Here is a 26658-nt window from a genome sequence, read left to right as displayed (position 1 = left end):
ATTAATTATATCATTTTCCTTTCTTAATTTACAGAGGAGGACCAGGAGAGGGGAGAGGATGCCAACATGATTCCTGTAAATGGAGACACAGACAATGAAAAGGGAGCTAATAACCAGGAGGAAGATATGGAAGGAGGTAACCAGAATCCGGTCTAAATTAATATATTGTTTGTTTCCCCAATCCCGACCCTGCCAAGCCAGGTGGGTAGGTAGGTAGGGAAATAATGTTATTTTTTTCCAAAAGCTGGATCGATATCCGTCGTTCTGGCAAGCCTGCAAATCAGAAATGAATAAAATAATATTTAACTTAGTTTTGACAATAAAATTTTATGAGACTGTTTTTGCAGGGTTGGTCGGGATTGGGGAAACAAACAATATTTTATTTTAGGCCTAGAAGTCAGATAACAGTCAAAGTTCTGTGTTGTTTGATATTTGTATAGTCACTCACAATACAGTATTTCTGCCAACACAGATAATTAGAAAATTCAGTGTTGTCATTATCAAAATTCTGTCTCGGACAATATTAAAATGGATACATTCAAATGATTGAATACAAATTTTTCATGCACATCACCTATAATAACAACTGCTATATGTGGTACTCATGGAAGATAATTTTTTGTAACTATGTTTATCCTAATGATGTTGTCAAGAGCAGTTGAATTTTAATCCCTATCATATGAAAATGTAATCCTGTATATTTTCAGATGAAAGTAGAGCTGAAACAACATTTACCTATACAATTGAAAATATAAGCAAACTGAAAGATAGCATTTTGAGTCCATCATGTATGGTTAGAAATCTTCCTTGGTAAGAATTCTTATATTTGTATTTATTTTGCACATCAAACTTCACACTTAATATAAAAAAAAAGAACTATTCAATTGTTTTTACACATGAACATGTTTAATTGGAAAAAAGCTTAGGAAAATGAATACTAGTAATAGGGAAAAAAATGGTTTTTGTTATGAATTTGAAATTATATCAATTGATATTTATGAATTTAATCAACTATTTATATGTTTTTCCCCCCATTTTTTGCTACAAAAAATACGTTTGATTATTGGCAACAGTTTATCAACAGTTACAAAAAGCTGCAAGATTATAAGTTTTTACATTACACTTTATTTTTGTAGGAAAGTTCTTGCAATGCCTCGGTGGAGCCAGAACCCTGAGAGACACAACCAAAAGACCCTGGGTTTGTTTCTGCAATGCAATGGGGATTCTGATTCAACGTAAGAATCATTTGTTCATTTAACAGTGGAATGAATGTGTCCTATTTAGAATTATGATTTTCATTTATATTTTTACTTTGTTTTCAGGTCTTTCTTGTCTCAGTCTACATTGTATCTGTATAAAATTAGAATTTTAGATAAATGTAGTTTACCATGAAGTTGTGTTCATATGGTTCAAGAAGGGCATAGTGTCTAATGTTCAAGTTTAGATAATGTTTAACGTAAATCAATTACTTCTGCAGCAAAGACAGTGTATAAAACTCAAATTTGAAGTCTTAATATTTTTCTGTGAATATAAAACAGTTGATATTCTAGTTTCTACAAATCACATTTGATTTATTATTATATATATAAAAATATTTATTTTAGGTCATGGTCATGTAATGCAACAGCAGCAATTAAAATTATAACACACAATGATGCAGAACCTTTTACAAGGAGTAAGTTGATAGTTGTTAAATAATCAGGCCACTTTGAAAATATACTTGTTTTCCCTTTCCCAGTACAATGTATGTAAGCAGGCAAACATGTATTTCTTGACAAAAAAAACCATACTAATGAGCTAAGAAAATAAAGTTAGAAATAATCAAATTTCTTGTAGAATATACTTTATTTTATTATTATGAAAAAATGCTCTGTAATTGATCACACTTTAAATTTGTTTTGTGTAATTGTAAATAGATTTGATCTCATCTTATAATAGTTGAACTTTGACGAGATGAAATTATGGAGACATGTTTTTAGTGTAAACAAACTTAATATTTGTTGTTGTAGAAATCCAGCATTTGTTCTATAGTAAAGAAAATGATTGGGGATACAGTCATTTTGTTTCATGGAATGTAAGTAATGACATAAACTACTATTTAGCCACAGTGACTCAAATTATTTCCTTAAAAAAACCACAATGGGTCCAGGGAAGGCAACTTCAATTTGCCACTATTTTTAGTCGTTAAATATCATGTTCTAAAAGTTTGCCAAAATTGCCTGTAGTATGTTGCTAAAAATGAGAATGCTTTTGCAAATTTCATGCATCTGAAGTGCTTTTCCTGGGTCCCAGTTATGTTTTAATTGAACAGCCATTATTTCAAACAAGATATTTATTTTCTAAATAAGTGAGAGTTCTTAGACATGAAAAAATGAAGGTTAAGCATTGAGTTTTAGATGATACAGAATTTACATACATGTACACTTAATTCAAATTAAGTTATGAACATGCCATACACAATTTTTGCATGACTTCTGTATCCAAATAACATTTAGCACTAGCAGTTCACAATTTTCATCTTATAAATTCTGCACAGGAATTAATGGATCCAGCTAAAGGTTTTGTGAAGGATGACAAAATTACAATAGAAGTACATGTGAAAGCTGATGCACCTCATGGAGTCAGGTAAATTATATTTTAACACATACAGTGTATTTATAGTACATACACTGGTCATATGACCCTGATTCATCACTCAAAGGTAATTTTGATATATATATCCTGAAATTAAAAAAAAAGAAGTTGATGTAGGAATTATTGAAAGAAAAAAAATCTTTATTTATTAAAATTTCCCCCCAGAATAACTAATTAAGAATTTCATGAGTATGAAGGATATTTAATAAAATTTCGTTGAATTTGTGTTTATCTTTATATTCCAGTTGGGACTCAAAGAAGCATACTGGTTTTGTTGGATTGAAGAATCAAGGAGCAACATGCTACATGAATTCTCTGTTGCAGACCCTTTATTTTACTAACAAGTTAAGAAAGGTAACTTCCATCTGTTGATTATGGAAACATAATTCAACTACAAAAAATACTATTATACTTAGAGTTCTTTTTACATATTTTAATTTTCCATTACTAGGTGTTGGAAAAAGGTAGATGACTTTTATAAAGTTGTAAGTGTTTTGTCAGATAACAGTGTTATCATTTTATTTGTGTATAAAATCTGTCACTATTATTAGAATATCCTAATCTTTACATCTGACCATTTTACATTTAAATGCATGTTGTTCACCAGTTAAATATCATCATACATGTATTATAGGACTAGGCAAAATGATTTACACAAATATTTTTATTTTAGGCCACCTATTTGATGCCAACAGAGAGTGATGACCCAGAGAAGAGTGTTCCATTGTCCTTACAGAGAGTATTCTATGAGCTACAGTTTGGTGATAAACCTGTTGGAACAAAGAAACTCACTAAGTCATTTGGGTATGCTTGTTTTATATTGAACAGTTATGAATTCAGAAGAAAATAAACAACACTTTTTGGAAAGCTAAGATCAGTCATCGATTATAAAGAAATTTAAAGTAGCCTAGCCTTACATGTGATCTATTGTTATCAATGATACTAGAACACACCTGCGAAATCGGGGGGAAATTGATAGTAAATAGTAATATATATACATCAGTGAACGCCGTGAATAGTAAAGAGCCCCCTCCCCCCAGTAAACCATCGGAATTAATAATAAATTATAACAAATACAATTTATTCATAGTAAATGTATGTTTTAAAGTATACAGAAATATATCCGGAGATAGAAAACTATTGGAATTGATAGTAAATAGCAAATATTATTTATTTTCGTTTTCCTCCCAAAATAATCCAATCTGAAACACTTTAAGCAAGGATGATAAATGCTAGAACTCAAAATGATAGCAGAAAGCAAATGTATACACTTTATTCATAGACTTTGTATGTTCAAAGTACAGAAAAACACAAACCGGAAGTTTAATCTGACTTAAAGTTTTGTCCAATGACGGGAAAATATCCGGACGCAATTTTTTTTGTTTTTCTCCCAAAATAACCCAAACTGAATGATCATAAGAATGGATGACAAATGCGACTATACATGTTACCTATAGGACACAGAGGAATGATAATTAATTTATTGTGGAAGGAGGAGAAGCGACACACAAAATGAGGTCTTCTCGTTTAATAGTATAGATATTGTAGTCCTCTGGATTTTTTTATCCGAACATGAAATATGTATGCATGCGTTTGTCATTTCATCAGAGTTCGCGAAAACTTCGTTTGACCCGTCGGTCATGGGACCGACAAAGCAAGATTATTTGTCAGTCCTACAAAATTTTAGCCAGTCCTAAAAAATCTGTCAATTTGATCCTAAAATAAAAAATAATAACATATTTTATTCAAAAATATCTTTTATTATTATTAGTTTTATTTTTCACAGCCACGGACAAATTAATAATGAAGTACGAGTTCTGATCTTCTGATTGTTCTTAATTAAAGTCATTTCTCTATCTTTTTCATCAACTGAATCATTTTCTCAGTATTTGTTATCTCCATCTAAGATTTCAATCGCCGATTGTTTGCCAAGAACAAATTTAGCAGGCCACGTGTAGATCGGCACTTTGGTGTCCATAGGTTTCAGTTTGTTTATAACAAGGAAACCAGTACCGGAAATTAGCAGCAGGTACATCTGAAGACCGATGTAAACACATATTGGAATTGGTTGCGGTACAACTAATTACCGATAAAAAAAGGAACTACAACGGCCGTTTTTACATCGGTCATCAGGACCGGCACTAGCTTTCAAAATACTGGTCCGACAATAGGTTAAAATTAGTTTCTCTCATATCATGTGTATAATTTTAATTATTACATTGGTTGCAATGAATTACATTAATTTCCCAGTTAAATAAAAACTGATAATTTCGCATGTGAAATAAACGTGGTTATTTCACTCTCTGACGTCATACAACAATAGGCGTTGTCAAGACGTCGATAACGGCGGATCAAAACAAATTGTGAATGAGTAAAAAAAAAGATATAGTTCCTTACATGTTTTACATTATTTTCTTAAAAAAAAATCCATTTGCCAATGTAATAAAAAGAATAACTAATTAAAGAATTCAAATATAGAAAAATATTCAACTCGTGACCGAACAACACTGATAATTCACTCATGCCCTATGTGCATTCTTGAATTAATGTATTGTTGGGTCACTCGTTGAATATTTTTCTCTATTTGAATTCTTCGATTAGTTATTCTATAAATATTTACAAGACAGAAAATCAGTTTAATAATTGAGTTGGCAATGGCTATAGAATAATTTTAATCAACTCTTCAGTTGTCTTGATGGTCATGTCTATACATGTGTGTTTTAGGTGGGAAACTTTTGACACCTTTATGCAGCATGATGTACAAGAGTTGTGTAGAGTGGTAAGTATAGCATTTGACTAAGAATTTAATCCTAAAGAACTGTTATTCCTACTGTTACAGCCTTCTGTATGTTTTCGTGATATATTTATTAATATTCTGTGTGTAGGCAATACAACAGCATGGGAGTATTAAAAAGTAGAATTGTGAACAAAGTAATAAAGAGGTCTTAACTTTTCTTTTAGGAAGAAATAACATGCAGAAATAAATAATTTTGATTGGAATTTGAGACAAAATGAGTTTTCACATGCTTTTTTAGAACTTTTTACAAAAATTATTTAATCTCCTAGGAAATTACCTCCTCTTAATTCACAAGTGTGCAGCCGTTTTTGAATAAAAAAAATGTGTTAATTTATCTTCCAGTTATTGGAAAATATGGAGAGTAAAATGAAGGATACAGTGGTGGATGGAACAATACCACGGCTTTTTGAGGGCAAAATGTTGGTAAGTATACTACTATAGCGTGTATAGTGTTGATGATGCGTTCATATGCTTTTATGAAAAAAGCTGATTAAAAATCAACAAAGGCAAAATGAAAGATATAACAATGCTCAAATTGACTGAAAATGATTTCAATGCAAATAATATTTACAATAGAATAAGTTTTTAGTGATCATAGGACGTTATAATTCTCATTTAATTCTGTTCTTAATGTTGCATTTGTAGTTTCTTTTTCCTGGTACAATACATGAAAATAGATACAGATTTTTAAGATTTATAAATGATTGTATTTTGTTTTAGTCTTACATCAGATGTAAGCATGTTGAATATTGCTCTCAGAAGGAAGAGGCATTTTATGATATTCAGCTAAATGTCAAAGGAAAAAAGAATGGTAAGGAAAGCATAAATAAGAAATTATATTTTAATATTTAAATATTCAAATAGAATGAATTGCAAAATTTTATGATTTATTAGATATCTCAAAATGATTGAATTACTAAATACTGATATAATTTAAAAATTCTAACATTTCATAATCTTTCAAAATAGCAAACATCAATAACATAAGATAAAGTTAATGGAAAATAGAAAATGTGTCTGACACTTATGAAACTGGACTCTCGCCTGATCGTGAGTACCACAAATTTATAAGTTAAATAACCATTTAATGTCAGAGGAAAGTTGAATGTTCTTATTTATAGACAATTCTGGGTATTCCTGATCTCTACATTTCCTTTAAGCTGTTGAGACAAGTATATAAAGCAATCAGATGAAAGTTCATAAGAGGCTTAATAATACATGTCCAGGTCAGACGTACAATAGAACTAAATATGGAAATTCCTGTTTAGTACATGTCTTTAAAACTGAAGGGATAAAAGTATCAGAAGAACTGCAAGCGGCTTAAACGAAATGGATGACATGTGTGTAACTCTTATGAATTATCCTCTTTTTGAAAAACATCAATTTTATGTGTTTGAACCAAAAGAGGCAAGCTCATGATAATCTTTAATAAAATGTTTCATTCTCAATTTCAGTTTATGAATCATTTGATGATTATGTGAAACAAGAATCTCTTGAAGGCGATAACAAATATGATGCTGGGGATTATGGCCTTCAGGTAAGATGGTTTACCCTTTAAGGCTGGTTTAAACTGCATTACAATAGGCATGTTAAAAGGTCTGTCGGTAAACTGCAAACAAACCATAGTTTAATTTAAGCCTTAGGTGTTAACTTAAATAACCTCAATTCATTGATTGATAAGGAACTGTTGAATGTTCATACATTGTAACATCTAGTCTTTTCCAATTATGCCTATAGCTCTCATCTTTTAAATAATTTAAGTTCTAAATGAAACATGGACTCTTCTTTAACCAATTTGACCTGTATTTATTGTTTCTTTTGTAGGAAGCTGAGAAAGGTGTTGTCTTTGTAAGCTTTCCACCTATTCTTCATCTTCATCTCCTCAGATTTATGTATGATCCAATGGCTGATGCTTATGTCAAAATTAATGAAAAGTAAGGTTGTTGTTACTGTACAAAAAAACTTAATTTGAGTGATAATGTATTGGAAGGTATCAATGTCAAGATGTGAATATTAAATATTTTGTGTGAAATGGAAACATTTTTCATCTCTACATTATTTTGTGTTAAAATATTCAGTGATTGAAAACAGTTTCTATCATTATTGTCATGATGGTAGAAAAACAAAAGATATGGGGTATCAATCTATTAAGCAAAATTAATACATGCACAGTAAAAAAAAAACACACAAAAAGCAAAGGAACAGTACAGGTGTTCTTTTCATTTATCTATGTAGCTTGATGCAGGCATTCTTCCATTTGTTTAATAGTTAGTTAGCTTCTTTACTTAAAATGTGTAGATCATGATTTAAGTTAATTTGATTCAACATAAAAATTAAAGTGCCTTTTTATATTACCGCAAAAAAAAAGTTGCGTCTTATAATGCTATCATGTCGTCGTCTGTGTCGTCGTCCAAAGACGCATTCAGTGTCCAGACAATAACTTGAGTTTAAGCAAATGGATCTCTATAATTTTTTACCGGAAGGTTCAATACTACTAAAGGAAGGTTGGGATTGATTTTTGGGGTTATGGTCCCAACAGCTTAGGAATAAGGGGGCATAAAAGGGGCTCAAATAAGCATTTTTATAGTTTCTAGACAATAACTTGTGTTTAAGTGTATGAATCTCCTTGAAATTCGCAACAGCATAGTGTATTGCACAATAGAAAAAAAAGGGGAGTTTAACTTTTTTTGGGGGGAGGGGGGGGGGGGGGGTCAATTCACAACAGCCTTGTGAATTGCTAAAAAAGCAAAAAATATATAAATTCAAATCATATAACCAATTCTAAGTTCTTTGACTAAAGTCATTCTGTGTCAGAAACCTATTATGTGTCAAATATTTAATTACAATCCAATTTCAGACCTGTATCAAGTGTAAATATTGTGTCCATTTTTGTCCCAACTGTTCAGGATTGGACCTCTGCAGTCGTATCCAGCTGCGCTCGGCGAAGCAATTTATTTTGGTTATGTTATCAGAAACTTAACAATAAAGAATCTTTTTGCAGGGAATTGTGGAGAAATAAAAATTGAATTCAAATTCTACAGTTCATGCTATGCCAGCTTCTATCAGTTCCTTGCAAAAGTTTTAAAGTATTTGGCAATTTAAGAATAAGGATTTTGGATTTCAGTAAGTTAAGCGTTTAGATTTAGGTATTCTATTATCTAACTGTAAAAAGTATGATATGTGAGTCTGCATTGAAGTTTTCAGTCACTGAATGAATAAATTTAAATGGCAAAGGAGTTACAAGCAATAGCAAGTATTATTTCACATGCTAATGGGCAGAGAACAACAATCTAAACAACTAATTAAATGTGAATTACACATTTTCCCAAATATTGATTTACATTTTGTTAATACATGTATACAAATGCCTAAATTTTGTCTTGTTTTGTCATAACAAGGGTATTTTATTTTGTTCAAATGCAGCCTTACTAATCTATATGCAGGACACACTAAACTGACTAAAGTAGAATGGCACTCATCTTAAGCATATTGCAGCAATTACGTATCTTTCTTTGGATATAATTGATATTTATTGTATATTTTCAGATTTGAATTTCCAGAGAGACTTTGTTTAGATAAATACCAAAATAAGAAAGATAAAACACCTGCCAATTATGTATTACATGCAGTGCTTGTACATAGTGGGGACAACCATGGGGGGCATTATGTTGTATATATAAATCCTAAAGGAGATGGCAAGGTATGTGATCAATATGAAGCAAGTACAACAACATTTCTCAAACTTTCTTAAATGTGCATAAATGATTATTCTATAAATTAAATTTTCAAATAGTCTAAACAAATCTTTTATTAGGTGATTATGGAAAATAACACACTCAACTTTATAGAACTTATGCTTTATAAATTTTCAATTGTGATTACCTTATATTTACCACAATGATATAATAAACTGCTGTTGTCAGAATATTTAGAATTTTATTCTTTTTTCAGTGGTGTAAGTTTGATGATGATGTAGTTTCACGGTGCACAAAGTCTGAAGGAATAGATAACAATTTTGGTGGTCAGGATGAAGAGATGAATGTAAAACATTGTACAAATGCATATATGTTGGTGTATATAAGAGAATCCGTTAAGGGTAAGTAAACAGTCAGCGGGCACTGATGTAATATTACTGTGTAGTTAAATGATTAGGGCTAAACAATGCTAATGTACATAATGCATAAAAATGGAGAGGTATGATTGAACTTCTCTACCATTATCATAGCTTAGCTGTGTCAGATAGAAATAGACCTTATGCAAATGCATGTATTATACATGTACATGTATAAGACTTTGAATCTTTTTGGTACATTTAAAAAATAATTACAAAATAAAAGATGAAGTTTGGTATGTTTTGTAAGGTTTTTAAAAGAGCTCAATTTTCAAACAATTAGACTTTCCATAGAGCTTTTAGAGCGGTTAGAGATGTATTGATCTTCATTTGCATAATGTCGACTTCTATCCAACGCAGCTCAGGTGTTGTTCAAGCTATAAGTTAGATTTTTTGTAAGATCTTTCATGAAATTTTTAAAATAGCTTTCAATTAAAAAAAATAAGAAACAGAAGGTAGACCAGGCAGACCGGAAGGCCGGCCTTACTTTGGACACACATTTTGTAATGTTTTTCCTTCTAATGGTAAACTGATATTTTCCAGATGATTTACTTGTAAGTGTGAGTGAAAAAGACATTCCTGACTGTTTGATTGAAAGATTGGCTGAAGAAAGGTATGTTAACATTCTTTTTGATGTGAGAACACCTGATATCAGTTACCTCTCTTTAAATGATTGGTTAACCTATGTACAGGTGTGATATTAACGTTACGTAAAAGTAGTATTTATTTCTGTTTCATTAAATGATTGAAGCAGCAAATCTACCTTCAGACATACCTTCTGTATATAAATATTTTTATACGACCGCATTTTTGGTCGTATATATATCACGTTGGCGTTGTCGTCTGTGTCGTTGTCCGAATACTTTTAGTTTTCGCACTCTAACTTTAGTAAAAGTGAATAGAAATTTATGAAATTTTAACACAAGGTTTATGACCACAAAAGAAAGGTTGGGAATGATTTTGGGAGTTTTGGTCCCAACATTTTAGGAATTAGGGGCCAAAAAGGGGCCCCAAGTTAGCATTATTCTTGGTTTTCGCACCATAACTTTAGTATAAGTAAATAGAAATCTATGAAATTTAAACACAAGGTTTATGACCACTAAAGGAAGATTGGGTTTGATTTTGGGAGATTTGGTCCCAACAGTTTAGGAACAAGGGGCCCAAAGGGTCCAAAATTGAACTTTGTTTGATTTCATCAAAAAATGAATAATTGGGTTTCTTTGATATGCCGAATGTAACTATGTATGTAGATTCTTAATTTTTGGTCCCGTTTTCGAATTGGTTTACATATTAAGGCCCAAAGGGTCCAAAATTAAACTTAGTTTGATTTTAACAAAAATTGAATCCTTGGGGTTCTTTGATATGCTGAATCTAAAAATGTACTTAGATTTTTGATTATTGGCCCAGTTTTCAAGTTGGTCCAAATCGGGGTCCAAAATTAAACTTTTTTTGATTTCATCAAAAATTGAATAATTGGGGTTCTTTGATATGCCAAATCTAACTGTGTATGTAGATTCTTAATTTTTAGTCCCCTTTTCAAATTGGTCTACATTAAAGTCCAAAGGGTCCAAAATAAAACTAAGTTTGAATTCTTGGGCTTTTTTGATATGCTGAATCTAAACATGTACTTAGATTTTTGATGGGCCCAGTTTTCAAGTTGGTTCAAATCAGGATCCAAAATTATTATATTAAGTATTGTGCAATAGCAAGAAATTTTCAATTGCACAGTATTCAGCAATAGCAAGAAATCTTCAATTGCACACAATAGCAAGAAATTTTCAATTGCACAGTATTGCGCAATAGCAAGAAATCTTCAATTGCACAGTATTGTGCAATAGCAAATATTGTCAATTGCACAATATTGCGCAATAGCAAGAAATATCTAATTGCACAATATTGTGCAATAGCAAGAAATTTTCAATTGATTGGAGTTATCTTTCTTTGTCCAGAATAGTAGTTAAATCAACTTAAATCATTGTTTTATACAATATACAATGTATATTCACTTTTACTACCAACTGATAAATTAAAACAATCTTTACCATTCAGTGATAACAAGCACCTTTTGTTACATTTTAATATTTTATGATGTATTTAAATGAGTAGTTATTTAGTTATTGTTGCAAACTCCATTAGAAATTTGAATTGAGATCAGTTTTAGAAAAAGGGAAAGGGGGATGTGAAAAAAATGGGGGGGGGGGGGGGGGTAAATTTTTCTCATTTCAGATTTCATAAATAAAAAGAAAATTTCTTCAAACATTTTTTTGAGAGGATTAATATTCAACAGCATAGTGAATTGCTCAAAAGCAAAAAAAATATTTTAAGTTCATTAGACCACATTCATTCTGTGTCAGAAACACCTATGCTGTGTCAACTATTTAATCACAATCCAAATTTAGAGCTGAATCCAGCTTGAATGTTGTGTCCATACTTGCCCCAACCATTTAGGGTTCAAACTCTGCGGTCGTATAAAGCTGCGCCCTGCGGAGCATCTGGTTTCTTAATAGCAGTATTTTAGTTTTTTCACAATGGACACTTGTTGCTAAACCCTCATGATGTTAAGTTATTGAATGTTAGAGATAGTAGAGTCTTGCCTGCATTGTATTTAAAACATTTGATAATAAATATAATTAAAATAAGCTAGAGAGCATATTTGAACATATGAGATACAAAACTCCACGGGCTTGGCAGATGCTATGTGCAGTCAAAAATCAGTGGTTTACAAGAAAACTGAAATTATTGCTTTTGTCATAGATCCAAATTTTCTTGTGTTCATTGTCATCAACTTCAAGAAACAAATCCAGATATGAATCACTCTTGTCTTTTTATTGTCCTTTAAATTTTTTTCATTGTCGTAAAATTAATATTTACAGCAAAAAATTATAATTATCGGAAAGGATATCATTATATTTTAAAGAAAGATTTAAATATTGTATGTGCCCCCTCTTATATGATATGCAACTGGGGGCATCATCTGTCTCATGGACACATTCCCCATTTATTTATTTATTTTATTAAATGGTGCTTTATATGAGTACAAAATTCAGTTACCTTGCAGGGGTATTAAACAAATATTGTAACTTTAATCAACCTTGACACTTTGATGGCAGCAAGATTTTATTGGTTAAGGAAGCTTTCAGAGTAAAAAGAGGGAACATTGCAGGCCTATTGCCAATCTTCTTCAAAAAAGTTTGAAATTGTACACATGAACAGGCTTTGAACTAGTAGTCTAGAATTTACAGGCTTATGCTCACTGTAATAAAATTACCTTTGTTATTTAACATTTCATTTTAAGAATTTCTGAGTCTGATTCATTGATGCACCATAACAAACTTATCTAATTGTGTTGTTCCATCCATCAGTTTAGTTTTTAGAAGTGTGCTTATTTTTCTTGTGCCATATCTACATGATATTTTAATTCATTTGAATGTTAATTTGTAGGAGACTAGAAGCACAGAAGAGAAAAGAGCGAACAGAAGCACATTTATATATGAACATTCAGGTTGTGACTGATGATAATTTTAATGGACATCAGGGAAATGATCTCTTTGATGGTGATAAAATTAATTTTAGGTAAGTTTGCTTTAGAAATTTTTTAAATTGTTATATTTGGTAAAAGTTACATTTGAAGAAGGTGAATATTTAGAAAAAATATAATTTGTTCAAGCTGGCATTAAGTTAGCAAACACTTCATGATGAAATAATTAAATATTGTTATTTGGATTGGAATCTGTATTAGTTTTGCAATCCTTTAATTTTTTGTATAGCAAAGTGCTAAAAAAGAAGAATCCAAAATGTTCTGTACATATTTATTAAGTATGAGTGTTTGATCTATTTCAGAAACTTTAAAGTTAAAAAATCATCCACAGTTTTAGAATTTATGCACATGTTAGCAGATAATATGGTAAGTTTTAAGGTATATCATTGTGTTGTATCAGAATTGCAAACAAGGGATAACTTGCAATAATCAACATCCTATGATTCAGCAATAAGACTTGTGTATTAGAATAAATTAAGGCTTGTATAAAATCTTCACCAGCATTTCATAGTGTGAAAATTATTATATTCTGTGGTGTTAAGCCTTTTGGGGAAGGGGAAACATTGTTTTATTCTATTTTTTTGTTGTTCTATACTACTTTGTGTGCCAGAATATTTTCAGCTTCTTTATTTGACATTGTGCTATGAACTTTCATGACCTACATTAGACATATATTGTAAGAACAAAGTTATCTTCAGGATTTAATATTGGTATTGTTATTATTTACAGAAATACCCGGTTACACAGATACGGCCTTGGCCTTTCCAATTTCGTCAGAATCAAACTTACCGACCTACGTTACTGGATTTAGAAGCTAATCTTAATAAAACTGTAAGTGAAATTCTAGCAATGCTTATATGTTGTGTATATAATATTTGCAAATAGTACTTGTGCATTTTTTTTTTAAAAAGATGGAAAAGAATGAAAGTTTTGCAATCAGAAAATCAAAATTTCCACATTTTAATTGTCCGATTTATATAATAAGAGTTATTGATTTATATGGAAGTATTGCTTTGTACTAAAAGATCTTTGAATATTGTTAGATTAACATTGATAACAACTATAGTGTTTCTCATTACTGATAAATAACATAAAATGTACTTATGTGTGTATGTTTTTATTATAGGTTCTTGATGTTGCTGATAATGAAAATCCATGGACAGTATTTGTAGAAACATTAAACCCTGAGAGTGGTTTAAAAGAACTGCCACAGTTTGATAAAGATAGTATGTATAGCCAAAGTTGCTATAGGAAATGTTAAATCAATGAAAAATTAAAAAAAATATGCTTGTAGCACAATATTTAATTTGATAGCTTATGAAGGTTATCTATACAAATGCATACCTTTTGTAATATGCATATTAAACATATTTTATGATTCATGCTGAATAAAGCATATATAACATATCTAATGGATCATGTTGTATAAATGATTTAGGCTTTTTAAACATATCTAATGAATAGTGAGTTAAGCATAGAAAACACATCTAATGGATAGTGTTGTATACATGTAAATGAATTATGCATATAAAACATATCTAATGAATCATGTTGTATAAATAAATTATGTATATAAAACATATTTAATGGATAGTGTTGTATAAACAAATTAGGCATATAAAACATTTAATGGATCATGTTGTATAAAAGAATCAGGCATATAAAACGTATCAAATAGATAGTGTTGTGTAAATGAATTATGCATATAAAACACTTCAAATGAATAGTGTTGTAGAAATAAATTATGCATATAAAACACAGCAAGTGGATAGTGTTGTATAAATGAATTATGCATATAAAACACATCAAATGGATCCTGTTGTATAAATGGATTATGCATATGAATCTTTTCAAATGGATTATGCATATAAAACACCTATCTGATGGATAGTGTATAAATGAAACGAAAAGCAAGAATAATGAATCGATATTTGAATGCCAGTTTGAAATATGATTAAGTTGCATTCAGGGACTTAGACTTTTAAATGATTGTCAGTGCATACAACATCATTTTATGATTTATATTCTAGAAATATGATGCACAAACTCTTTGTTAATTTAGATTATCTTTTAATCTACAGGTGATGTTCTGATATTTCTTAAACTTTATGATCCAAAGAGGAAAACAATATCCTTTTGTGGACATACGTATGTTCCAATAACAGCTAAAACAGGTATTTTACAAATAGTGTTGATAATTTTATACAATAAGATATATATTGCTTAGAATCTTCTCTTTTTTATGTGATATTTTACTGTATCTGTAATTTATAAACCTAGTTGATTTTTTATCTGTTATATAACAGACAACAAACATGTTTTCTGAATTTAAATTTCAAGAAAGAATTGATAAATGATGAGAGTAAAAGGTATTTGGGTTGCATTTAAATGAAATGTTTTCAATATATGTAAAAGATTACATTTCAACTAATTTTGTTTATTACAGCGGAGTTGTTACCTGATTTATGTAGGAGAGCAGGCTTTCCTGTTGGTACACCACTGTTGCTGTTTGAGGTAACTTGTCTGATTCATACTAAATATTAACACCTAATTGATTCTCTTACAACAATAAATATATTATATACTACTGTTATTTATATTCATTAGAACGTCATTCAACATATTTCATGGATGTTTTGATTTGAACTTCTTCTAGTGTATTATAAATGAAAACAAAAACAAATACAAACATTGAAAAAAAAATCATGTTTTTGACTTCAACAAGTTTGTTTTTAGAAACACAGCATTTTAATGTATGATTGTGCATTCAGCTTCTTTTACTGTTTTTCATAGTATTTCAAACTTAAAGCATAAGATTTAAATTAATTCATTTTAAGTTAGTTAACAGTGGTTTTGGACCCTTTAATGGCCAGTCTGACCTATAAATTCTGTTATTCTTATTCAACAATATAAAAGTTTATTGAAATTTAATACTGAAATTTCTAAAAGTTTATATACTCCCCATAAGCTGGATTTCTGTGGTCACATGTTAAGATGAATGTGTATAAAATTGGTCATATTTAAAAGTAGTTGAAAAATTAATATTTTGATTGAGCTGGTATTTAAATATAGTTCTTTTACAGGAAGTAAAACCAAATATGGTAGAGAGGATAGAAAGTCATGATTTACCTATAGAAAAATCTTTAGAAGAGCTTATGGATGGTGATATTATTGTCTTTCAAAAAGATGGATTAGACATCCATCAGTATGACCTTCCTACTGCTAGGGATTATTTCAAGTATGTATTGTACAATTGTTGTTAATAGAAATGTTCCAAGACATTGCTACAAGAACCTGCAAAGTTGAGCTGTTGCCAAATTTGATACATCTTATATATTGAAACACACTGTGCAACTTGATGTATATGTTTATCATTACTGCAAAATTTTTAAAACTTGCAAATGATCTTTAAAGAAATAACTGACTGCAATTCATTGTCACATTCCATCTTGAGTGGAATAGCATAATTGTTAGCACATGTTTATACCCAAGGCCGAGGAAGGGGTTGGGCTTATTCTACTTTACCACTATCTGTTCTACTATGAATTTCTTTTTGATAAATTGCATTATTCTAGGAACTGTGAAAAGAGCTTGTGGCACATTTAAACATTCATGGCTCATCAACTCCCTTTGCAACAAATACTTAGTAGTGATATCATAAGTGAGCAGTAACTCACACAGTACATCTTTTTTTATATATTTTGAAAGTGTAATGCGATGTATTGTTTGTCATAAGTATTTTGATATTTAAACTTTTTCACCATTAATTCATATTATTGGTACATTTTCTATTTTTCAGAGACTTGTACTATAGAGTAGAAGTGATATTCTGTGATAAAGCAATCCCAAATGACCCAGGATTCTCGTTAGATCTGTCTCTTAGAATGAACTATGAACAGATGGCAAATGCTGTAGCAACTTATTTACAAACTGATCCTTATTTACTACAGTTTTTCAAACCTCAGAGGTAAAGTTGAAGATTCTTTATATTGGGAAATACTGTTCAAATACATCAACTAGGCCTTTTTTGTTGGTTTAGAATTTGCATACAACTAGAAAATGTTGGATTGCATCTGAATATCAGATACAGTAGACTCCACCTAATCGGATATCGGTTAATCGAATATATCGGCTATTGTAATATTATTTCAAAACACTGAACCATTCCCTATACATTTCAGTCAAAATACATCGGATAATCGAATATCGGTTATTAGAATATATCGGCTAATTGGATAGGAATATTCGTGGAAAATGTGTGAAAACCATGTACAATCGAATATTTTGAAATAATTTCATATTTTTTTTAACAGGAAATGAAGCCGGAAGTTACGCCATTACGAAGTTTAAGAAAACTTCAGTACAGAAATATTTCATTTTATTAATAAAAACGATCTTTCATAGTCAAATAAAACATATTTTTCTTATTGTCTTGTTTATTTTATGAATTTGATATTATATTCTGCCCAAGATGTGTTTGTTATGTGTTTATCCAAATGTGATCGTTATCATTTACTTCACAAACAATGACACGACAGAAATGATAAACTGTGCGTGATGTTCATCAATGTTTATTAAATATGAATGAAATGTACCTCTTTCTCAACAATTTAATAAAATATATATAGAAGTCCCGTGTAAAAACAAGGAATCGTGTGTCAAAAGCATGTCCCAGGTGAAATAGAATTATGTAACTTGTACACACGTACGCCATTTTCCTAATTTACATAATATTCAGCCTTTTATTTTGAACCACGACAGATAAGATAAAAAAGCAAAATTAATTTTACTCATCTTGATGCTCAATTTTATAATCATAAACATAGTTGTATTACTTGAAAATGGAAATGGGTTCATAAATAAAAAACTAGAAAATTACAGTTAGAAGTTTACAGTGGGCATGAATTCGTAGCTATTAATAGAATTTACCTGTGGCCTACTTCCGAGAATTCATAGCTATTTTTAGCTTTTACCTGTTTTAACACACAAATGAAACAAGTCACGCAAAAACAACAAGTCACATTATTTAAATGGTACATATTTTATTCAGATAATCAACACATAATTAATAATTAATAATCAATTGACTGACAGATAAACAAAATACATTATTATCAACTGATCGATCTGTTACTCAATCAACCGAATTATCCGAACTTGTACCTGAAAAAACAATGAGATTAGTTACAAATTTCCATTAATAAAGCAGCTGTAATAGCTATAGGTATCTTAGGGTTGTGTCTGTCAATTTTGAAAAAAAACTTGGAGGAATATACGTTCATCGGCTAATTGAATATATCGGACAATCGGATATTTTTAGCTGACATTTTGGGTATCCGATTGGCCGGAGTCTACTGTAATGACACAACATTCATGATTTCTTTTTTACCTCCAGATGTAAAAAGAATTATTTAGTTAGCTAACATTGTGAAAAAATCAAGTTTAAATTTTGCTCTTTTCATAATTGTGAAGATGTTGTACATTAAAACCTTATATTTAATGTTTTTCATACCACACACTTGATGAATTTATTGAGAAAGAATCATAAATGTCTTGTTACTGTCATATTGTGTATGGATAAAACAGATAATTCGGCTGAAATGACAATCAGTTCATGCTTCCAAAAATTGCAAAACAAAGTGTTAGCCCCAGGCCATTTTTGTGCTGTATTATTCACCGCCATCACATTTATACACTGCTATTGGACAGAGAGAAGCACTATTTATTATAATGTGCTTACCTATTCAATTTTGATCATGTGATTACTTGGTTCAATTGTCTGAGATTTGTTAGCTTTTAAGGAAATTTTTCCCAATGATAGTTGCAAATGTAATAAAAACTTTACTTGATATTTATTGCAATTCTGACTGAGCAATTTGATATTTACATCCATTAGCATTTTCAACAATTTAACTAGAATTGACTCCTTACAACACAATTTATTTAACTGATGATTTCTGTTGTAAAATAGATGGTTTAAGACACATGTATTTTTATATTTACAGTTATCGGGAAGGACCTGGTAATCCTATTAGATGTACATATGAAGGAAACCTTAAAGATCTGTTATTATATGCTAAACCACGGCAACCTAGAAAATTATATTATCAGCAAGTAAGTATGCAAAATAAAAGATTTCATTTTGTAGATAGTGGGTCTTTGATGAATATGTAAATTATGGCCTGTTTTATTTTGTGAAATGCTTTTATACTATTTTATTGAACTGAAGTTTGTGATGGACAAATTGTTTATGGGAAATATTTCTATGATAGATCTAAGCGAGACTGGACAGGCCTTTGACCTATCTTGGCTGATACTACCAGTATCATTATCATATTGTTAGCAAAGGATGCATCAGTTAATAGCATTACATCATTTATTTTCTTTCTTTGCAGTTAAATATAAAAATAAATGAATTAGAGAACAAGAAACAGTTTAAATGTACATGGGTTACCAGCAAGTTAAAAGAAGAGGTAAGATTTATGCCATACTAATATTATAAGAAGAGAAAATGAAGATATATTTAAAATTTCATTTTAATTGTAACAGAATAAGGTTAAACTAAGAGCTGCATAAAGATCTAGAAAAAAAAAGTATAACAAGTAATATGAATTATGCGTTGAAATAATTACATGATATGTTCAAAGTGTAAATTTTTAGGCAATTGCAATGAAAAAAATATTTAATATAGAAATTTTTATAGCCAATAAAAACGTGGTTCAGTTAAATAATATTACCTATACTTGACTACCAACGTTTTTTATTTTGAACAGTTGATTAATTATGGGTACTTTATATTTTAGAAAGAGTTAGTTTTATATCCTAGTAAGAATGGTAAAGTAACAGACCTTTTTGATGAAGCAAAGAAACAAGTAGAATTAGAACCAGATGGCTCTGACAAACTGAGGTATTTAACTATTGTAAACAGAGATCTAAAACCTTTCAGATAAGGAAACTTAATAGTTTAAAATATCCTGACTTGTGCTGAAAGAATCAATTGCATATTAGAGCGTACTGGTTCCCCGAAGTTTGATAGTACAAAAACAGGAACTTCTGATCTGAACAACAGGCCAAATGTGTCCTCCTATTAAAATTTCATATACATGTACTTCTTTGATATTCAAGTAAAACTTTTAACAAGGGTTCTGCAGTGATTCCAAGTGCCCAAGCTTTCATTTGATACAAAAACTACCAAAATATTCCCAGTATTGACAAAGATACAGTTATGCGTAGGCACTGTTTTGTTTAAAATATGTACTACTTTCTTGTATGTTCTTTCCGACCGGGCCTGAATTAGTGGTTCTATATCTTAACAGAAATATATACCACAAATTTATATATAGACAATTTGGCCAACATCTTTGTGGTCTACCATACAAATCTACCTCTTTGTTGGCAGTTTAAATGGATTTACATGATAAAATGAGATGTTAGATCTGAATTCTACCACACAACCCTGTCGATTAATATAGTTTTTCTCTGTAGACATATGATTAATAGCATAGTCGAAGGAACAAAGTGGTGAAATAAGTTTTCATATTAATATGGAAAACACATATTGCACTGTCTAAAATGGAAATTTCAGGAACTCGCATGATAGAAAGCGTGGTTTATCAAATTATATCATACTAGTCAGAACTAGTTTATATACAGGATTTTAAGAAATGTTTATATTAGGTTTCACTTATGATGGTAAACATTTATAACTAGTTAAAACTATTTTGCATTCATATACACAGATTAAAGGAATGTTTATATCGGGTTTCATTTATAGTAGTAAATGACTAATTGAACTTGCTCGAATATTTGTTATTAAGATGTAACATTATTCATTTTAATAGGTTGTTAGAAGTTATCAGTAATAAAATTTACTCCATACAAAAAGAAGAAACATTATTAGATGCCATAAATATGAGTGGCTCCACAAAGACATATCGTATAGAAGAGATTCCAAAAGAGGAAGTAACTCTGAAAGACAATGAAACTCTCATTCCAGTAGCACATTTTCATAAGGTATGGGTTTGTGTATGTTTTATTACTGAAACACTTCAAGTAAAGTACAGGATTAATATTTTGGGTTCATCTTTTTATGTCCCACCTACAATAGTAGAGGGGCATTATGTTTTCTGGTCTGTGCTTCCGTTTGTTCCTTTGTCCGTCCGTCTGTCCATCTATCCCACTTCAGGTTAAAGTTTTTGGTCAAGGTAGTTTTTGATGAAGCTGAAGTCCAATCAACTTGAAACTTAGTACTCAGAATCCTTATGATATGATCTTTCTAATTTTAAAGCCAAATTAGACTTTCGACCCTAATTTCACTGTCCACTGAACATAGAAAATGAAAGTGCCAGTGGGGCATCCGTGTACTTTGGACACATTCTTGTTTTTCATCTATTTGCATCCATTATGAACAAATTAGTGAATGGATTTCTATGAAATTCTCACTAAATCTCAACTTGGGATGATTTTTCAATCAAATTTTTTTTTTTTTTTTTTTTTTTACAGTGGGCAGTATACTGCAACGACCTTGTCTGTTGTTTTTTTTCATCTATCAGTAGGCACCTTTATCAACCAATTCCTCAAAATTAGTGATTTCCAGGAGACGTAAGAGAATATACCATAAACAATGCTGTTGCATATTTCCATGTTTTTACGGATTTTTAATAGATTTTTTCATTGGGTGCTTTGTAAAATGCATATTGGAAAAAGAAACAGAATTAATATATTTTATATTTAATGTCAGTACCTCTAGTTTGGAACTTAATGTTGAAAAAGCAATTATATCTATTGTTTAATACCATTGCATATGTTGCTAAAATCTATGCATAATGTAATAACCCTTGTCAGATATATTAAAACAAATGAAAGGTAGGTAATGCCAAAACACAGAGTTAATAGCGCCTGGTGATGATTCATATCCTGACAGCTTTCAGTAGGTTTGGAACTTAACTTCTTCAGAGGCAGAATGATGAATGAGCAGTGGCACACAATTTATTTTATAAATATCCATTATTCATCACTGGATAATTAGAAAATATGAGTTGTTTGTCCGGTCAGTTCGATATTTGGTATAATTTTCACCACTTACAGTAAACTTAAATCAACTGGTTTTCACAAATTGTAAGGATATCTGAGTATAACAAAACAGCATATTCTCTGCTTTTATTGTGATATAAATTATATTTTTTTTAAATTTTTTTAGGAAGTTTATTCTACATTTGGTGTACCATTTCTGTTAAAAATCAAACAGGTATGTTATTTTATGTGCACATAAAGGATAAAAAAGTATAAAAAATAATGCTATGTTACAAATGATTAAAAACATCCAAGTAAATATGTATTTTTAAAATGCCATCATAACACATATAACAACAAAGTTCCATTCAAAAATTTTAATTCTATAAATTTTAAGTCAATTTTGCTTGAAATATATCTTCCTTATCAGCTTAAAGCTTATTTAGCTTTTCAAATTTTGATTTTAACAAATATACTAACATTTATTTTCTTTTATGAAGGGTGAAAAGTTTTCAACAGTTAAAGAAAGAATACAAAAGAAATTAGAAATAACAGAAAAAGATTTTGAAAAGGTAAGTTTAACTTTTGTAGAAATAATATATAGAAATGACCAATTTTAAGTAAAGGCTATTCAATTACAATGAATGTGGGAGGGTAGGAAGGGACTTTCAAAATATCCCTAAAACCAAGAACCAATTTTTTAAGATAATTTTGCAATATGGTAATAGAAGCATACTGAAAAAAGACCCATGACCCACATTCAATAATTAATCTTCCCTTCCTACCCTCCCACACACATTTTAATGGAATAGCCCTAACCAAAATGTTCTACATAATTAGGTAAAATCCTATTACCCTTTCAGTGGAAAGACAAAATAGTTCTTGCTAATAAAGGAGGAAGTGGGCAAAGGGTCTAATTTAGCATTACAAAAATTGCATTAAAGATAATTGAGGGGTCAATATGAAGTTTAAACACATGTAAGGGGAACAAAATTCATATTTATTTATAGCTTTTAATTTTAATGATACTGGTTATTGTGAGCTTGTTACTTGATAATCCTGATAATAAGCAGTCTGGTGTGTTTGTCAAATTAAGTAAACAAATCTTGTCGTAGCTGGTTACAAACTAGAGAGGTTAATAAATTTCTTGTCAGTCCATACCTGATTTCATTATAAATTGGCTGCTTTCTATAGATAAAAATCATGGCAAAATAGAACTAATATGATATGACATAGATGCAGAGAATAATAAAATTACCAGAGTTATTGAATTGTATATGGAAAATGAACATGAGATAAGGAGCTAGGTTTCTTTATTTTATGAAAATATATATATAACCTAGGAATTATTTCATTTTTTTTAGTACAAGTTTGCCATTGTTGTAATGGGAAAAGTTGAATATATTTCTGATGAAGAAAATGATGTCCAAGTAGATCTCTCGCTATTTAAACCTCATCCAATGCAAGGTAAGTCTTGGAACAGCAAAAGAAAAAAAACCTTTAAATCAAACTGGAGTGCAAACAGTTATGCAAAGCAAAATGATCATGCAGTCAGTGATTTAAAAAAAAAAAACTTGGTGCTAGGCCAGTTAACCACTGGAAGTAAAACTTGACTAAACATGACCAATTAGAATAACTGCTATAGCAATATCAAAGTTACCCTTGCTGCCCAAAATGACCAGTAATTGGATGTTATCCTGTCTTTGAGAGAAATGTTAATTGTTTGATAGTAAAAGATGCACCTGATTTATTTGAAGAAGCTTTAAATATCTTGCAGTAAACCTGAATTTCTTCTTAACTAACTTAATTCATCTTAATATTGTAATTTAAATGACGGAAATAGATGATTTTTTTTTTTTATAAATACTAAAATGACAGTAGCCTAGGCAGAATCAAAATTTTGCATTCAACTGACATATTTTTTCTGTCTTTTGCAGGAGCAAGTATGCAAGCTAGACCATGGTTAGGTCTAGATCATGTGAACAAAACACCTAAACGTTCTAAGGTTCCTTATTCAGAGAAAGCCATCAAGATACACAACTGACCCACACAGAACATTAGTCCATTATTTTAATTCTCATGTGTTCATTGAACTTTTATACGCTGTTATGCCTGTGCTTAACCACACTAAGTGATATTCTTCTGGAGTTGCAGCACTGTTCCTATGTGTACTAGGAGGATACTTAACATTGTTGACAGACCTGTCTTTATAATATTAATGAAAGACAACTTTATTATAATTCTCAAATTATTATGATAGAACATACAGATGTAAGAAAACAAATACTACTCATTATAATGAAAAATGGAAATGAGAAAATTTAATTCCCTTTGTAGTAGGCTATATGAAATGAAATTAGATTCTTTTATTCTGAATTTGAAGGTTCTTGTTTTCATCAATGTAGTAATCTTTCAACTGTAAAAGGGAAAAAATAAGAAACGATATTGAAACTGATTAAAATATATCGAACTTGTGAATACATATCTTTTTGTGATTTATGACTTATAAACAGTTAATATTATGATAACCTGAAAAGGAAACAAGTGATCTGTGTCTCAGTAGATATCGTATTTTAAATTCCTTTTTTATGCCTGTTATGTCATTTTACTTAAGGATGTGACTATCGGCTAATAGATTATATAACCAGTCTATCCTTTTATCCATCTTAAGTAAAGAATAGAATGCTGTATTCATAAGACAACATGGTGATAATGATTATTTCATATATTTATTTCAATTAAGATTGAGTCTTCACTATTTTCAGTAGAATTCTGTTCCGGAAATATAACAATTGGGACATATCACTAAACCTGTTCACAATTTAGTCTGATACCTTTTAAATAGGAGTGATTAGAATTTAGTCAATAACTAATGCTTTAAATGATTCATAAAATGACTTATAAAATGATATACTCTTATAGGAAATTATATATTAGAACATATTGGCAGCAGTTGTTCACAAGTTCTTTATTTTAAACATGAATGTTGTATTTGAAGTCTGTAAAGTCTATGGTTTTGGTACAAGTTAAAGAGGTTTTAAAGTATCTGACAAGTGTCCAGAGAGAAATGTGAAGCACAGTGTGAAATACGTTAATCAGTACATCTAAGGATGCATGTTAATTTATTTGTTACAGACTCATTAGTGCTGGTGTAAACAATGCATATGTTAGTATGTGGCTTTGTGATTGAGAATGTGTGAGAATCTTGTATGTATGATGATCTGCTGTTTTATAATTCTGATGAAGTTTTTGTGAATGTATTTATGATGATGTTTGACCATGCCTGTCATTCCCCTCTATTTTATCTGTACATAAAGTATTGTAAATATACAAATACTTTTATGATAAGCTATAACATAAACAGAATAAGTGCTACTTCAGGGGGTTTAAATACAGGTATTTACAAGAAATTTTACAAGAATTTTTTGTTTTAAAAAAGTAACAGTACCAAAGTTATTTTTATATGACTTCTGGATAGTTTATATTCTGGCATGCATAGTTGTTATGCATTGTAGACAGTTTATATTCTGGCATGCATAGTTGTTATGCATTGTAGACAGTTTATATTCTGGCATGCATAGTTGTTATGCATTGTAGACAGTTTATATTCTGGCATGCACTTGATTTCTTTTTTTTTTTTACAATGTTCTAGACAATGAAATTAATGAACAGTTAAAATTTTTGAAGTGCTTTTAGCCTTCTTAATTTCATCCATCAATTGTCTACACTCAAGGCCATTTAGAACTTCACACATATAACTATTTTTGATAATGTTAGCTTTCTTTAAGATGTCTTAAAGTTTCATTTTGTTGTAGTGCTACTCTCTTATTGATGCACATCCAACATCTTTTTTTATTCATTTGAAACAGTTCTTAGAAAAGACCAAAAATGAAAACTTATATTTAGTTTATTCAGAAATAGAAATGTGATATTATTTGATAGTTATAAACCATGTTTAACCATTAAGATGCATGTTTTTATCAAATTGAATATATGTGGCTTGGTATATTGATTTATTTACATTATTTTACTAATAAATATTGATTTAGGTTATTCAACATATCTAAATATCTCCTTTATGTCTGCTTTTTACCAGAGATTGCATAAAATTTAATTAATATTTTCCTACAACAGTAAAAAGAAAATTTTCTTTAAAGACGAAATTTAAACAGACTAAAACTATTCATTCTCTTAGACTTCAGGACTAACCATAGAAATACTTTTTATAGACTCTTCCATTTATTCATATTTATGAACTTTCAGATATCAAACTATTATTGTAATTTACTTCTTACACAAGTATCAGTAAAAGTGTATTTTTGCTGTGGAAAAATGAAATGTCAATATTCTGTAGCTTTAGAGACTTGAATGATTACAAGTTGTTCTTTTGATGATTATACATTTGGTTGATTTTGATCGATGAAAGTTTGTTAGATTTGTACATGAATATTTTACTTGAACTTTATCCTCTTTAAGTTGATACTTCCATATGAATGAATTGAAATGTCAGAGTGAATTTTATAGTTATCTGTAAATTTATTAATGTAATAAAATGTTTTAAAGAAA

At 29.9% G+C, this 26658-nt stretch overlaps 1 protein-coding gene across 2 annotated transcripts in view; it reads left to right on the top strand.

Moving 5' to 3' along the window:
• LOC139487939 (ubiquitin carboxyl-terminal hydrolase 7-like) overlaps positions 1–26658 on the top strand; it is a 27746-nt gene extending 1088 nt beyond the window's left edge. For both annotated transcript variants that reach the window (XM_071273184.1, XM_071273183.1), the window contains exons 2-33: positions 35–136; positions 708–810; positions 1137–1235; positions 1605–1675; positions 2010–2074; positions 2537–2625; positions 2880–2988; positions 3308–3438; positions 5359–5413; positions 5774–5854; positions 6152–6242; positions 6886–6968; positions 7256–7365; positions 8978–9131; positions 9383–9527; positions 10086–10155; positions 12984–13115; positions 13383–13446; positions 13810–13911; positions 14207–14306; positions 15162–15254; positions 15527–15594; positions 16164–16318; positions 16880–17047; positions 19086–19194; positions 19476–19553; positions 19884–19987; positions 20922–21093; positions 22280–22327; positions 22593–22664; positions 23457–23559; positions 24030–26658. In XM_071273184.1, the coding sequence (XP_071129285.1) occupies positions 35–136; positions 708–810; positions 1137–1235; positions 1605–1675; positions 2010–2074; positions 2537–2625; positions 2880–2988; positions 3308–3438; positions 5359–5413; positions 5774–5854; positions 6152–6242; positions 6886–6968; positions 7256–7365; positions 8978–9131; positions 9383–9527; positions 10086–10155; positions 12984–13115; positions 13383–13446; positions 13810–13911; positions 14207–14306; positions 15162–15254; positions 15527–15594; positions 16164–16318; positions 16880–17047; positions 19086–19194; positions 19476–19553; positions 19884–19987; positions 20922–21093; positions 22280–22327; positions 22593–22664; positions 23457–23559; positions 24030–24136 (3233 nt within the window). In that variant the 3' untranslated portion in view covers positions 24137–26658. The remainder of the gene's footprint in view (positions 1–34; positions 137–707; positions 811–1136; positions 1236–1604; positions 1676–2009; positions 2075–2536; positions 2626–2879; positions 2989–3307; positions 3439–5358; positions 5414–5773; positions 5855–6151; positions 6243–6885; positions 6969–7255; positions 7366–8977; positions 9132–9382; positions 9528–10085; positions 10156–12983; positions 13116–13382; positions 13447–13809; positions 13912–14206; positions 14307–15161; positions 15255–15526; positions 15595–16163; positions 16319–16879; positions 17048–19085; positions 19195–19475; positions 19554–19883; positions 19988–20921; positions 21094–22279; positions 22328–22592; positions 22665–23456; positions 23560–24029) is intronic.

Source organism: Mytilus edulis, chromosome 9, assembly GCF_963676685.1.
Source record: "Mytilus edulis chromosome 9, xbMytEdul2.2, whole genome shotgun sequence".
Taxonomy (NCBI): Eukaryota; Metazoa; Mollusca; class Bivalvia; order Mytilida; family Mytilidae; genus Mytilus; species Mytilus edulis.
This window is presented reverse-complemented; position numbering and strand designations above follow the sequence as displayed.